At 48.2% G+C, this 14,895-nt stretch overlaps 1 protein-coding gene across 1 annotated transcript in view; it reads left to right on the top strand.

Moving 5' to 3' along the window:
- CAPN9 (calpain 9) overlaps positions 1-14,895 on the top strand; it is a 40,254-nt gene that overhangs the window by 13,092 nt on the left and 12,267 nt on the right. The window contains exons 5-13 of the mRNA XM_038533935.1: positions 2,009-2,177; positions 3,132-3,215; positions 5,661-5,746; positions 7,762-7,839; positions 9,140-9,300; positions 10,285-10,442; positions 10,585-10,793; positions 13,753-13,789; positions 14,806-14,886. Of these exons, the coding sequence (XP_038389863.1) occupies positions 2,009-2,177; positions 3,132-3,215; positions 5,661-5,746; positions 7,762-7,839; positions 9,140-9,300; positions 10,285-10,442; positions 10,585-10,793; positions 13,753-13,789; positions 14,806-14,886 (1,063 nt within the window). The remainder of the gene's footprint in view (positions 1-2,008; positions 2,178-3,131; positions 3,216-5,660; positions 5,747-7,761; positions 7,840-9,139; positions 9,301-10,284; positions 10,443-10,584; positions 10,794-13,752; positions 13,790-14,805; positions 14,887-14,895) is intronic.

Below are 14,895 nucleotides of genomic sequence, written 5' to 3'. Positions count from 1 at the left end.
ACACATATCATTTCCTCACTGTGTCCACAGAGAGGGCCTAGAAAGAATGGCAACCCCACAGCAACGAGCACCCCTACTTCACGGGTCTTGGTCTCTAATACTATTTTTCCAATAAAAGGAACCAGGGATCCTTGGAGTTAAGGTTGATTCTAGGACTGGGGTGGGAAGTTCACAAGATGAGCCTAGAACATCTTGTAGTACCAAGATGTACCATGAGAGAGAATGTTTTACACACACACACACACACACACACACACACACACTAATGGGGTTATGTCAAAGGTACACAGGAGCCAGCTGAAGAGGTTGAAAGTAACCAGAGCTGGAACAGTTTGAGCAATAAAATAAGTAAAGTGGCATTGGCTTACAAACCAAAGTACAAAGTAAATATCCATGAGTCCATACTGATATAAATAAATGACTGAATACATAAATTGGGGAAAAGAGTAAGTCTTCCATATAGAAGAACTGCAAGTAATTTAAGGTGGAGAAAACCCCCTGCTCCTTAAGGGAGGGCTGCACTAATGATGTCCTGCCAAAGAGGACAGTGTGGACAGGGGGAGGGAGAGTAACTTTATAAGGGAGAAACCTATCGGACATGACCTGGTGCTCAAGGCCTGGTGCTCAAGGCACCATTGACAGCGATAAGTCATGATGACAGCATGGACCCTGGATGCGACGTCATGAGAAGGACACTTTACTTCTGCGGTCTTCCTTCCCTACAGCCATAACCCCAGTCTAATCAATAGAAAAACAGCAGACAGATCCCAATTGAGTGCCATTCTACAAAACACCCGACAGTATTCCTCAAAATCACCAAGATTATGGAAAACAAGGGAAATCTGAGACACTGCCATAGCCGAGAGGGGGCTAAGGAAACACGAGGACTCAATGTGATGTGATTTGCTGGGTGGGTTCTTGGAACAAGCATCTTAGGTAAAAGCTAAGGAAATAAGAAGAAAGTAGGGACTTTAATAATAGCAATGGTTGGGCTCCGTCACTGTAACTAGTGTACCGCCCGGATGAAAGATGTTAACACTGGGGGAATTGGGTGAGGGGTATATGGGAACCTGTACTATTTACAAACTTTTCTATAAATCCTATAAACTGTTCTAAACAGAAAAGTTTATTTTAAAATTCAAGCATAATGCTTATATATGTATAAACAACTTATATTAAGAAAAAAGACAACTATGAGGGAAAAAATGGTTGGGGAGTTGTCCAGAAAGGAAGAGAAAGGTACTCAACCTTGTCTCAGTCTATGGATAACTAACACCCTCACGGTCGAGCCCTGTTCCCTGTTCCATGCGAGAAAGAGGGAGGGAGGGAAAAAGAGAGACAGAGACAGAACCACAGCACGGGCATCTGGGTGGCTCAGAGTTTGAGCGTCTGCCTTTGGCTCAGGGCGTGATCCCGGGGTCCTGGGATCGAGTCCCATATCGGGCTCCCTATAGGGAGCCTGCTTCTCCCTCTTCCTGTGTCTCTGCCTCTCTCTGTGTTTCTTATCAATCAATCAATCAATAAAATCTTAAAAAAAAAAAAAAAAAAAACACCACCTCACAGTAATCCTGGGAGGGAGCATACACCCATCACCCTCATCTTGCAAATTCAGAAACTGAAGCACTGGGTAAGTGAGTTGTCCTCAGAGCCCTCAGTTTATAAGTTGTGGATCTGGCACTTGGAACTGTGGCCAGTCAGGGACCAGGGTCCAGGCTGTTTCCACCACGGGCACTGGCCATCCCAGAGAGAGCCCAGGGTCCTGGGAGCTCCAAGCCAAGGCGCCTCCCTGCTCCCCATCTTCCACACCACCCAACCCAGGGCACCTCCAGGAGAGACGCTGCTTAGAGTTGATGAGCGCTGGGTGTTATGCTGTATATATGTTGGCACTCTAATAATAATAATAAAAAAAAAAAAATCAAAAGTTAGAAAATCTCTGGCCAAGGGGCGCCACCTGGTGGCCCTCCTTGTTCCCTGCAGCGGCGTCCGTGCTTCCCTGCCGCCCTGACAGGCTGAACGGTAGCTATGAAGCTCTGAAGGGGGGCAGCACCATCGAGGCCATGGAAGACTTCACGGGGGGTGTAGCAGAGACCTTCGCAACTAAAGAGGCTCCCGAGAACTTCTACGAGATTCTAGAGAAGGCCTTGAAGAGGGGCTCTCTGGTGGGCTGCTCCATTGATGTAAGTCGTTCACTTGCCTGTTCACATGCCTCTTGCTGTCCTCAGCAGGTGTCCTGGCCCGGCTCCAGGAGGAGCATGACTTTCAGGTGACTGCGGTGGCGTCGATGTTTATTTATTTTCATTAGAACAAAATTTTTAATTCAATGTTTTTTAAATTATAAAGTTAGGGCATACTCACTGAATCAGTACAATCCTTGGATCTATAAAGGCATATTTTGGTATCCCTCCCCAGGTCCCAGCCCTGTGACACCCAGCGTGCATCCTTCACACCCCCTCCTTACTCGTGCAAACAGGCATGCACATATACACACCACCTGGGAGAAGACGGGTTTGATTTTCCTACATGGAGTCTTACTCTGTACCTTTCCGAAACTTTGTTTTTTTTTTTTTCTACTTCATATATCGTTAAAAACATTCATATCGGTAGATAGGAATCTAACAGTATTTCTCTAATGTTTTTATGCATACAAACATACACACATATATAATCTTACCTCACTTAGTTCTTAGAACCTATTTGAGATTTCTGTTTTCTCTTGGATTAATCTTGGGAATATATTCTTTGCTGCTAAATTATCCATTCAAATTTGTGACGTAGAGTTGTATGTGATACTGTTAAATGCTTCCTATGCTCTCTTTGGTGTACGGGATCATACTTCTCTCTTGTGCTGTCCTACATGATGGGGAGTGGGGTCAACTTACCCTGTTTGGGGGCAAAAAAGTAAACTTTTCGTTGGAGTCTGAGCTAGGAATGAGGGTCTCCTCACCTTGGAAGAGACTGGGAATTGCTGTATGTCACTAATCAGCTTAAGGGTGTCTTTAGATGCTTCAGGCACATGATTCTCACCTGGGGGAGCAGAAGGGGCCGGGCCAGGCACAGAGCTGGGTCTGGGCAGGTAGGGAAGACTTGACTTACCTAATGAGTCCATCGCTGCTTTTTTTTTCACATTTTAGACCAGAAATGCAGCAGAATCTGAAGCCCGGACGCCTTTCGGTCTCATTAAGGGCCATGCCTACAGTGTGACAGGAATTGACCAGGTAGGCAATGTGAACCCCCGTGGATGGGGTACAGGAGTAGACTCAGCATCTCTAGTCTCTTATACTTATTAGTGCATCACAATTTAAACCATATCTTCAGACATGTTAGAGAAGGTCTCATCTAAAGGAGGCAGGCTGGAATCCAAAAGAGCAAAACGGGAGACAGAGAGAGAAACATGTGATTCCACCACGGTACCAACCTTGTTTAGCTGCTGTGAGAGCCTGGGCTTTGTTTTTTCTTTTCTTTCCTTTTTTCCCCCCCTAATTCTTCAACAGTCCTGGGGTAATCAGAGTTCTCTAAAAAACAGAACCAATGAGCTATCAATAGATGGTAGATAAATAGATGACTGGTAGATGGATGGATAATGAGGAATTGGCTCACATGATTATGGAGGCTGAGAAGTCCTGTGATCTGCCATCTGTAAACTGTAAGCCCAGGAAATCTGGCGGTGGTGTTCTAGGCCAAAAGCCTGAGAACCAGGAGAACCAATGGTACAAGTCCCAGTCTAAGAGCAGAAGAGGACCAAAGTCCCAGCTCGGTAGCCAGACACAGAGAGTGAATTCTTTCTCTGCCTTTTCGAGTTCTATTCAGATCTTCAGCTGATCGGATGAGGCCCAGCCACACGGGGGAGGGCCATCTGCTTTAGCTTTATTCGGTCTCCCGATCCAAATGCTAATCTCATCCAGAAACACCCTCACAGACACACTCAAAATAGTGTATAACCAAGTATCTGGGTGCCAGTGGCCAAGCCAAGTTGACACAAGTCTCAAACACAGTTTGTAGAGGACACAGGTACATCTGGTCTGTCTTGTGGCTGCTCACATTTTGAGTAACACAGTCCAGAGGAGTGGGGAGTAACAGGTGCTAGAAGGAAGCCTGTTATGCCTCCTCACCAGGGAATTGTGAGCAGAGCATTTAGGGTGGCTGATGCAATGGGATTCTTTAGAACTGAACTATTTGCATAGACTCTTTTCCACCTCCTTCCCTGCCCATAATGCCTTGTTAGTCACCCACTTGAGTAGGCATGTGACTTTTTAAAAAAATTTATTTATTTATTTATTTATTTATTTATTTATTTATTTATTTAAGAAAGAGTGAGTGAGCAAGAGGAAAACATGAGTGGGGGTAGGGGGTTAGGCAGAGGGAGAGGGAGAAGCAGATTCCCCATCAAACAGGGACCCCCGCCCCCAAATAATGCAGGGCTCGATCCCAGGACCCCAGGATCATGACCTGAGCTGAAGGCAGATGCTTCACCGGCTGAGCCACCCAGGTGCCCTAGTAGGCACAGGATTTTTTAATGTTACATCTTTCAAATATTATTTCCAGTAATAGAAATTTCCTTCACATCTGTTCAATTGCTTTTCCTTTCTCTCCATCTGTACATTTCACTTAATGAACATCTTAAATGAGGAGCTGCAAGCTGCATCCTGGACTCTGGAGAGGTTATACTAACTAAATTTTTACACATCAAAAATATAATTTGAGCCCAATGCATGAGGATAAAGTGTTTTGAGCTAAAATTTCTGCTTAGTTGATGAATAAAAGTCTTTTAGTTACACTCGCTTTCCTCCAAAATCTTTCTGAAATGTACTGGCCCCTTCTGGTCTGGGGCAGAGCATGAGGGGCATGACTGAATCATCTTTCTGTACTGGCTCAAGGGTTCTCCATATGGACAGCAGAAATCCTTACCTGACACCTGGAAAGGGGGAAAGACTGGATTCAGAAGACTTGGAAGTGGTTTTTGTTTATTGTTGTTTAAATTTCCAGCGTGTGCCTATATACTTTTCATTCATTTGTGAGTAAGATATTAAGGAGGAAGAAAACTCACTTATGGGCACTTTGGACAAACTATTCTTTACCTCTCACTGTGCTCGGTGTTGAGTATACAATGATAAAATAGACTTGGCCCCTGCCTCTAGGGAGATTCCAGTCCAGAAAGAAAATTCACTCATCTGAAGATTCACATGGAACAATTTCTTATTATTTATAATTCTACTTTATCTCAGATTCAGCATATCCATTCTGGGGTGGTTAACAATATAACATCATTGTTAATGTTAGCTACTGTGCTCACCAGGAATTAGAAAATTCCAAGGGCTAGTTAAAAACTGATGAGTTTTGGGACTTCTGGGTGGCTTAGTGGTTTAGTGTCTGCCTTTGGCTCAGGTCGTGATCTCAGGGCCCTGGGATTGAGTCCCATATTGGGCTCCCCACAGGGAGCCTGCTTCTCCCTCTGCCTATGTCTCTGCCTCTCTCTGTGTGTCCCTCATGAATAAATAAATTTTTTTAATCTTTAAAAAAAAGAATTGATGAGTTTTGACATGCCTTTAGCGTGTTGTCATCAAGAGGCTTTTAGTAAAGCCAGTCAGGGCTGAAGATGAAGTGTCCTGGAGCTCACGCATGAATGCATCTTTCCACGTTGCCCTCCTGTTTTTTCCCTCTAGGTAAACTTCCGAGGCCAGAAAATGGAGCTCATCCGAGTCCGGAACCCTTGGGGCCAGGTTGAGTGGAACGGGTCCTGGAGTGACAGGTGCGTCCCCGCCTCCTTGCCTTCCTGGGGCACAGGGGACAGAGGCTGGCTTCTGGGGGCATGTGAAGAAGGAGCACATTGTCTGCAGTTCCCTCCTCGCTCTCGTTCAGGGGATGGTCCTGCTGCTGGGTGGCCTTCCTCCCCCTGCAGCCCTCGGGCCCACCGTGCAGTCAACATTGAATACCCTTATAACAGCTTTTAACCTTTCCAATTATTATATTTATGTCCGGGGATGTATCTCCTCCCATGGGGAACTCTCAGATCCCTGTGATTGGTGAAGGCTTTCTTTCCAGTGATGAGTAGCTCCAGTGCAGTGTGTGTGTGTGTGTGTGTGTGTGTGTGTGTGTGTGCAGGTGTATGTGTGTCGGGGGTGGGGGGGAGTGGCCATGAGTATTTGAGGTGTGAGAATCCCTGAAATATTGCCAAGCAGGTCACTATAGGATTCTTTCTGGTAAGTCACTGGCCACACTGTCCAGAGGCTCGGTGGCTGGGTGGAGAGACAGGAAATGGAACAGGAAATCCATCCATTACAGAACAGCCAACCAGGGTTATTTATTTGGCCCCCCAGTTGTAAAGAAAGGTCCCCCTTGCAGCTGTGTGTCCACTCCTCACCCCTTGGGACGTATCCCAGGTGGCTAGGATCAGGGGATGTTCAGATGCGCTGGGCAGGGCCTGCCCCCACGCTGCCTCCTCCCTCAGCCAGGACTCTGGGATTTTGGGGTCCTGCTGTCCCACCCCTGCCTGCTCACAGCTTGCGGGGCTCTGGGACACCTAGAGCCAGTCTAGAGCCTGAGTAAAGGAACTTGAGGTGTGTTTGTCCTCAGATCACAACAGAGCCACCATGTCACCCATCATCAGTGTGTCTGTCTCTGTTAACCTTACTCTAGTCTGAGTGTGCACCACACACCCCTGGGGGTGCTCGTCATCCCCTCACTGCTCTTGACCTACCACCTTCCACCCCCATTCGACTTCGCCTTCTCAGAGCCCAGGGCTTTGGCAGAGATGGATTCACTCCAGACAACATCACAGGAGGGAAGAGATCGGCCTCCCTCTCCTGGCAGCAATGGGAAGAACAGAAATGTTGAAATCAGAATTACTGAGATTGCTTTGTATCATACAGACTTGTAGTGTCCTTCAATTTAGAGAATACAGTGTGCAGACGGGTGAGGGCCGCTGTTTCCTTCTCCTGGGAAAAAAGACAAGAGGGAGAACTAAGGAAAGTGCATTTCCTGGGGTCAAGGCTGGAAGCGAGCTTGCCTCGGGCTCCCACTCAGCCTCAGGGGTGCCGGAGGGCGTGTCCCTATCCTGATCCCCATCCTCACACCACCCCCACCCCCGCCCGTAGGAGGGAAGTGCTGAAAGTGCTCTTGGCTCTGCAGGCCCGTTATGGACTGACTGTGAGCCACTTGGAAGGTGACAGCTTTCGGTTCTGCTGCTCTGACCCTGGCGGGGGGCATGGAGAGGGGCTTCCCCTGGTCCTTCCTGGGTCAAGATCCGCAGGGTGTGGATGAGGTGGCCACGTTGGTGGTGACTCAGCGTGAACTGTGTGGAGGTGGCTAGGAGGTCACAGAGACACGGTACCCTTGCGGCTTCCTAACGAGTTCACCTGGGGGTCAAGTGTCAAGCCCAAGCAAACATAAGATATTATTATCAGTTTTCAGAACAAGTGAAGAGGAGAGATCAGGAGATGCTCCAGGGCACACATTTCAGTCCACTTCTGGCTTCCAGTTGGAAGGGTCTGCTGCCTTGCTGGTGTTCAACATCCTGTGATGGTCCTACTAGGGAGGGGCATCAAATGACCCGGAGGACCTTTTACATCAGCTGCCCTTGGATGTGGCCTTTCCAACCAGCCTTTCCAACCAGCCTCCAACTAGGTCCCTTGGGAAGTTTCTGGGGCCCGGGGAGTGGGCATGGCTGGGATCATTCCCCACCTGGCCGCTACCTTGGCTCCTCAGGAGGGGACACCCCTGTTGGCCAAGGCCAGTGTCGTCTGAGCTGACTCTGCTCACTCCTAGCTCCTCCGAGTGGCGTTCCGTTGGCCCAGCTGAGCAGAAGCGCCTGTGTCACACGGCTCTGGATGACGGGGAGTTCTGGTACAGTGCTCATCTCATTTTCCTTTCTGTATTAACTACATAACAGGTGTGAGCGTGCCCTGTAGCCCTTAGCTTGTTTGCTTGCTTCCTGTCTATGTTTGTTTGATTTCTTTGGTAAACCAAATACATTTGTCTCAAGCCCCATAAGGGGCACCCAGGTTGGCAGAGAATGTGTAATGAACATGGGGCTGAGCCTGGGGCTGCAGCCCAGCAGCCCTCCTCTGAAGACCCATCCTCCCAGTTTGCATGGTGAATTTGAAGTCCAACTTCATGACAAGGGCCCCTGAAGGCAGCGACCTTGAAATCATCCCAAAATATAGAACTAAGTTTACTAGGAAACATTCCTAATAGAATTTCTAAAATTTCTACAGGGGCGGAATCTCTTTGCTTAACTGTGAGCTTTTAATGAGCCTTCGTCTCTGGAAGATTTTTTTGATCTTTTTTCTTCCTGTGCAGTCCAGAAAACAGTTGGCTCTTCCAATTCTGCAAGACCACACATTTCTGATGTCCGGCTTTCTTCCCTGCTGAGCAAACCAGTCAGTTCTCATCTGAGCTCACTTTTTTCTTCTATGCCTTATTAAATACAACAAGCAAAAACCAGCACTCACTAATAGTCTAGCTTTTTCCATCCTCTTCCCCTGGAGCACAGCCTCTGTCCTCCATATTTTTACAATTTTAACAAATATATTGCCATGTGTAACATGGATACCTATTTTCCGGCTCCAGTATTTCCTTGAAACCTGCTCCCGTGCTAAGCTGATAGCACATGTTTTAGAATTCGGTCATGGTGGCTCCATACACCAATGACTTAGGGTAACACCAGCTGCTGTAACAAACAGACTTAACACGGATAAAGACTCAAATGCAGTAAAGTTTATTTCTCACTCATTGTGACAGTCCAAGAGGACATCCCTATTCCATGGACGGCTCACTCCATGCAGTGATTCTGGGACCCAAGCCCCTTCCTCTGTGTGGCTCTACCAACCACTGGGGTCACACAGCCATGTGTGGGGAACCAGCAGAAGAGGAAAGACAGGACAAATCAGAGGAGATACTCCCACTTCCGGAGAGCCTTGACCTGCACACCCTTGCTTACATCCCACTCTAGATGCAAAGGGTGGGCTGCAGTCCCTGAACGTGGGTTCTCCTTAGTTTTGTCAGTGTGTTTTCCGTTGAGTTCTCCCCATCCTTGGGGGCGGGCACAGGCACTCACCACTGGCTGGTTAGACGATTAAGCGAACGAACGGATTATGGCATCACTATCACCTCCCATGTCTGGTGTCTCCCCACTTCATTGCAGGATGGCATTTAGAGACTTCAAGGCCCACTTTGACAAAGTAGAAATCTGCAACCTCACTCCTGACGCCCTGGAGGAGGATGCCCTCCACAAGTGGGAGGTGACCGTCCATCAAGGAAGCTGGGTGCGGGGCTCCACGGCCGGGGGCTGCCGCAATTTCCTGGGTTGGTAGACTGCCTGTCACTCTCTGTCATTGCCAAGTGTCCAGTCCAGCCTGGGGTACATCAGGGGGTCAGGGCCAGGACGCTAGAGGAAGCCTGAAGTGTGGAATGAGTAGGATTTCCAGGATGGCTGGTGAGGGCTACAGAGATGTTGCAGCAAGTCGGATAAGAATTGCTCAGGGAAACTCTTGTTTAGCCATTCCGGCTATTTTCCATGACAAGTAATAGAAAACATAACTCACTTGAGTTTAGCAATAAAAAGGATTTTTTCCTTGCATGACTGGAAAGCTCAGAGGACAAGTAGGGTGAGCTTCAGGCATAGTGTGGTCAGCCCATTTGTCTGTAATTCTTTCCTCTGTCCTCTTATAGTCACGGTTGGGCTGCCAGCAGCACCCAGGGCTTCATAAGCCCTCATTTGTGTGCATAGCGAGATCTCTTGGGGTCACCCAATGGAAGTCCTCAACTTCCCTCTCCCTGAGAATTCCTTGAACTCATATAGCCTAGTGTCTGCTGCGGGCTGGTTGGCTTTGTTCCAACTGTCCACAGCAAGAGGAGCTAGGGTGAACCAGTCAGCATTTACCCTCGGAGCTGAGTGTGGAGTGGTTCTGTTCAATTTGCCCAGCCATGGGGGCACCGTACTCTGCTTTGAAATACCACGTGGGAAAAATAATATGGAACAAACCACAGATCTGGAAGATTGTCTTTAAAAAGCTGAGTGGGAAAAGGCTCAAGAGAAGGGGGAGATGAAAGGGGAACACTTGGCCTTCTCACTGGGGTTAAAGAAGTAGGGCACAAGGGCCATCAGAACAGGGAGAGAAGAAATGATTGACTTTCTTGGATTTGGGAGGATGTGGTGGAGGTGGATAGAGAGTGTGTGTGTGTGTGTGTGTGTGTGTGTGTGTGTGATGCATATGCATGTCCTTTGTGTTTTGTTTTGTTTTTTTTTTTCAAAGAAAGATGAAATAATTCACTTCTTTCAAATGGCAGACACCTTCTGGACCAATCCACAAATAAAATTGTCCCTGACTGAGAAAGATGAGGGGCAAGAGGACTGCACTTTCCTCGTGGCCCTGATGCAGAAAGATCGAAGGAAACTCAAGAGGTTTGGAGCTGACATGCTGACCATTGGTTATGCCATTTACCAGGTGGGTAGAACCCAAGCCGCTCTTTGGAGCCTGCCACCTCCAGTGGTGAGCGTCCACATGCCCAAGACTCAATGGCCAGTTCCCCACCTGTGTCCAAATACCCAAGACCAACGGCCCTCCTTATAGAACATTCCCATTGCAGAGCCCCAGCAAAGACGAGCACCTGAACAAAGACTTCTTCAGGTACCATGCTTCCCAGGCCAGAAGCAAAACGTTCATCAACCTGAGAGAAGTCTCCGACCGCTTCAAGCTGCCGCCTGGGGAGTACATCCTGATTCCCAGCACTTTTGAGCCCCATCAGGAAGCTGATTTCTGCCTGAGGATCTTTTCAGAGAAGAAAGCCATCACCCGGTGAGTAACAGGTTCAAGAATTCCTCTTCATTTAGAGGCTTAGGCTCATTGGAGCTATGACCCCTCTCTTCCCTTCTCTATGATCCACCTAAGAAATCAGGCAGGAGAGTTTCTTAACCCATTTGCAAAGCGGGATATGTTTCCATTTTGGTTCTGCTCATTCCCTCCCCGGAAAAAGCCATTGAAAAGTTACTCTCTCCAACCACTCCCAGAATCAGTCTCACGAGACCCTCTTGGGTGGAGCCCTTCATTTTCCAGACCCAATTCTCAGGAAACCTCTGGAGTGGGACACACATTTAGAAGTGTGAGACTTATTTTTGAGCACAGTGAAGCGGGGACTGTTTCAAGTTTCCAGAATGACCTGTTCTTTCAGCTTTAGTTTAAATAAATGTTGCCAGGTTGTTTGGGGTTGGCCTCAGCTTATGGACAGCAATGCCTAAGGGCACTCACCTGCGCCAGTACTGCCTGTGGTGAGCCTCCAGAGACATTTCCCCAACTGGAGCCAATGCTGAAGTCAGACTGACCCTTGTGGATCTTTTTAGGATTACAAGATGCATCTCAGCAATAATCCAAGGAACTTTTTAAAAAAATTTATTTATTTATTCATGAGAGACAGAGAGAGGCAAAGACACAGGCAGAGGGAGAAGTAGGCTCCCTTCAGGGAGCTCGATATGGGACTCAGTCCCATGACCTTGGATCACACCCTGAGCCAAAGGCAGATGCTCAACTGCTGCACCACCCAGGTGCCCAACTCAAGGAACTTTGGAAAGACGAGGTTTATTACTTACAGGTTCTGGAGAGTACACAGCATACCTAAGGCCACACAGAAATCCTGATGAGATTCTGAGAGAGAGAGAGTGTGCTCACAGGCCTGGAGTTCTGCTTTTATTGGGGTCGAGGGCAGTGGCCTAGGGTTTCACAGGTTCACTATTGGTGAACTTCAAACATAAAAGCAGGAACTAAAGTATTTGAAGGAAAAGTAAGTAGTGGATCAAATGGTCTACTAGAGCTTTCTAAAAAAAAAAAAAAAAGAGGGAACTTGATGGTAGGGTGGCTGGGCTTTGTATCTAGCTATATAGCTGGCAGTGTTTATTTGAGACAGATGTCTTTGAACTGGATGCCTTGACAGTCAAAAACCTAATGTCAGGCACTTACATTACAATCCAAAAAGCAAACTGTTGGGTGCTTCACTACACAGGCTGCCTTCTGTTTTATCTGCCCCACATTCTACCACTTTCCCTTTGCAGTGACTTAGCAGAATTATTTTGTGTTAGATACTTCTATGAAAAACTTCCCACTACTGCCTTTTTGCCATCAGTTCTCTGGGGCAGAGGAAAAAAAAATGGTTGAAGATACACGCATTCACTTGTTTTCCCAATAGAGACATTCTAGAGAGCACAGAGAATGGCAAAACCAGCTCATTCTGCATTTGAGCTGGATCCATCCCCAACTGAGGACCAGCCTTCTATAACAAGAAGGAGTCAGTTGTGACTTTGTGGCCTCCGGTTTTATCTTTGGTCTAGTGGGATAGGATTGGATTGGTGGTAGACACTGAGGATGCTCCCAGTTGTCCAGTCTGGCTGGGTGTCCCAAGCTCATGATAAAAAGCATAGTTCCTTCTCCTCAGCTAAATAGAAGCAATACGATCTTTAATTGTTAAAAACTCTGCTGGAGGCTGATCTTCTCCGAGACACTGGTACAAGCTGAGGATGAATTTCCCAGGATCTGTTCACACAAAAGCACCCACATGAGAGGCACACAGATTGGCAGCTCCTGTGGGTGGCAAGGACAAGAGGAGGAAGCCAGGCTCTGGCCCTCACACAGTTCGTGTTCCCTGTCCCAGTATCGGGGTGCAGTCAGAGTCCTGGGCCTCCGTTGATGCTTACACTTGGCAAAGCTAAGTCCATACACACACGGTCCTTTAATCTGCTGTGATCTGGAGCATAAGCACCAACTCTGTAGCTCAGTGACTGAAGAACCACACGAAGCTCTATTTCCATCAGCTTCATCCTCATGAGAGGATCCTAAACAATGATAGAAAAAAACCTCTGGAAGTGTTCTGCTGTGCATGCCCAGGGGATAAGGAAGAAGGGGCGAACTTGCCCCGTTCCGTCTTAACGTTTGCTTGTTGGTATTCCCTTTGAATTTTTAGCGTTTTTTTCTCAGGGAGTGCTTCATGTTTACTCTGTAAGATTGGAGTCTTCCAAATGTTTTAGCATCACCAAAAGCAGAAGCCTGTTTCTCTTCTCAATAAATTACCACTTCCCAAACACTGTAGGTTCCCCTAAATATATGAACAGGAAAATGAACATTTCCATTGTTTGTGCCCCCAGACATGAGCACACACAGAGCCTGCCCCACTCCCAACACCCACAGTGGGAACAGGGACACACACCTTCAGGGAGGCACCAGGGATAAAGGCTGGAGCTTTGGGGGGAATTTTAAGTTCTGACTTAACTTGCTCTATAATCTTTTTCAATTCCCCCAGAAATAACCCACTCTCAGTAGACAGGATGACCGTATCCAAGGAACTGAATTTCCTTCGGGGATGTAGAGCTCAGGGGGAGTATGTGGTGAATCTGCTGGGCTGGTGGGCCCTCTGGGGCTCTGCTATCCTACGTCACACTTCATAAATATCCCTTGTAAAGGGCATCCAGGAAACAGTGGGTGGCAGCTGGTTCAGTTTCTTTTACTTCTGGAAGTCCAGAACTTACGAGTTCTCCTTGGCTGGCGGCTACACTGCCTCCCTCTTCTTTTCATGCTGGGCGGGGTCGGAGGATAGGGGAGATGGAGGGAGGTCAGTGCAGGGGGTCCGCAAGGATCTGTGGAATGTAAACATCACGGAAAAAGAAGGGCTTCAATGGGCCAGAAACTTCCAATACCTCTGGTCCCGTGAGGACTGCAGATCCGAGGGAGGAAGCTAATCCCCAAGAGAGCCAGCGTGTTTTCTGCCCTCCAGGGACATGGATGGAGATGTGGACATTGACCTTCCAGAGGTGAGCCTTCCTTCACATGTTACCCTGGAGGGTGGGATTCTGTGACTGTCCTGAAAGCCTCCTCAGTCACAGCGTCCTACAGAACTTTGAGGTTCAGGGAATGGCTTATCTGCAATCAGGTAGGTCTTCATTCCAGCCTCCTGGAGGCCAAGTCTTGTACCTCTAAGTCTCTCACATCCCACCAGGACCCAGTGTAGGGACGAGTGAGGTGCTCTGAGGAAAGCTTTGTTTAGAGCTTTTGTTTTCTTCTGTGCCACCAACTGGCTCTGTTCCCGGAGAGGTGGCTGCTGCTTCTGAAGGGGATGGGATGTCTTTAAAATGCATGTAGTCTAAGAAAAATCAGCAGGAAGAAAATGAGAGTGGCGAGTAGATTCTCTTGCACTGGACTTGGAGGAGCACCGACTTCTTCCCTACAATATGTGTGCTGATAAGGGAGCAGCGGGGCGGGTCTTACACTCGTCCAAGGGCTGGAAGACTTTCAAGAGGTGCGGAGGTGTATCTGGGACAGTCTGACACTTCCAAAGGCAGCACCGATCTGCACAAGACGAAACCACAACACCCCAAGCGTTTGCTGAGCTCTCTCCATGTGCTAGACCCAGGGCTGCCTGCCAGAGACAGACTCCTGCCCTCAAAGATTTCACCATCTGTCAAGACACATGGTTCAGCAAGGAATTACAGTTGAGAGTGGCGAGGGTCAGACAGAGGAGGTGCCGGCAGCGCCGAGCACCCTGGCTGGACCCCTGCTAGGTCAGGACTCCGCCTCCCTTAGCGCTGTGATCTGCAGAAGCCCCTCGTTGGTCCTTCCAGATACTCCATCTAAAGAGCCTGCCCAAGTGAGCCTAATGCTCCAGGCAGCGGCCAGAGCAGGGCCCTCCTGGCGGAGTGAGGTCCCAGCCTCTCCCGCAGGCCGCGCCATCTCCGCTGCAGGCCTCTTTTTTCTTGCTATTTCTTGGGGAAAGCAAATGCCAAGTTTCTCTTCGGTGGGTCCAATGCAAGTTCCTCTGGTTGCTTTTTAGCTTCCGAAGCCCACTCCAGCCGGCCAGGAGACGGAGGAGGAACTGCAGTTCCGGGCCCTGTTTGACCAAATCGCTGGGGAGGTAGGGATG

The sequence above is a fragment of the Canis lupus genome, chromosome 4 (assembly GCF_011100685.1).
Source record: "Canis lupus familiaris isolate Mischka breed German Shepherd chromosome 4, alternate assembly UU_Cfam_GSD_1.0, whole genome shotgun sequence".
NCBI lineage: Eukaryota > Metazoa > Chordata > Mammalia > Carnivora > Canidae > Canis > Canis lupus.
Note: the sequence above shows the minus strand (reverse complement) of the source record. Positions and strands in the feature narration are given on the sequence as shown.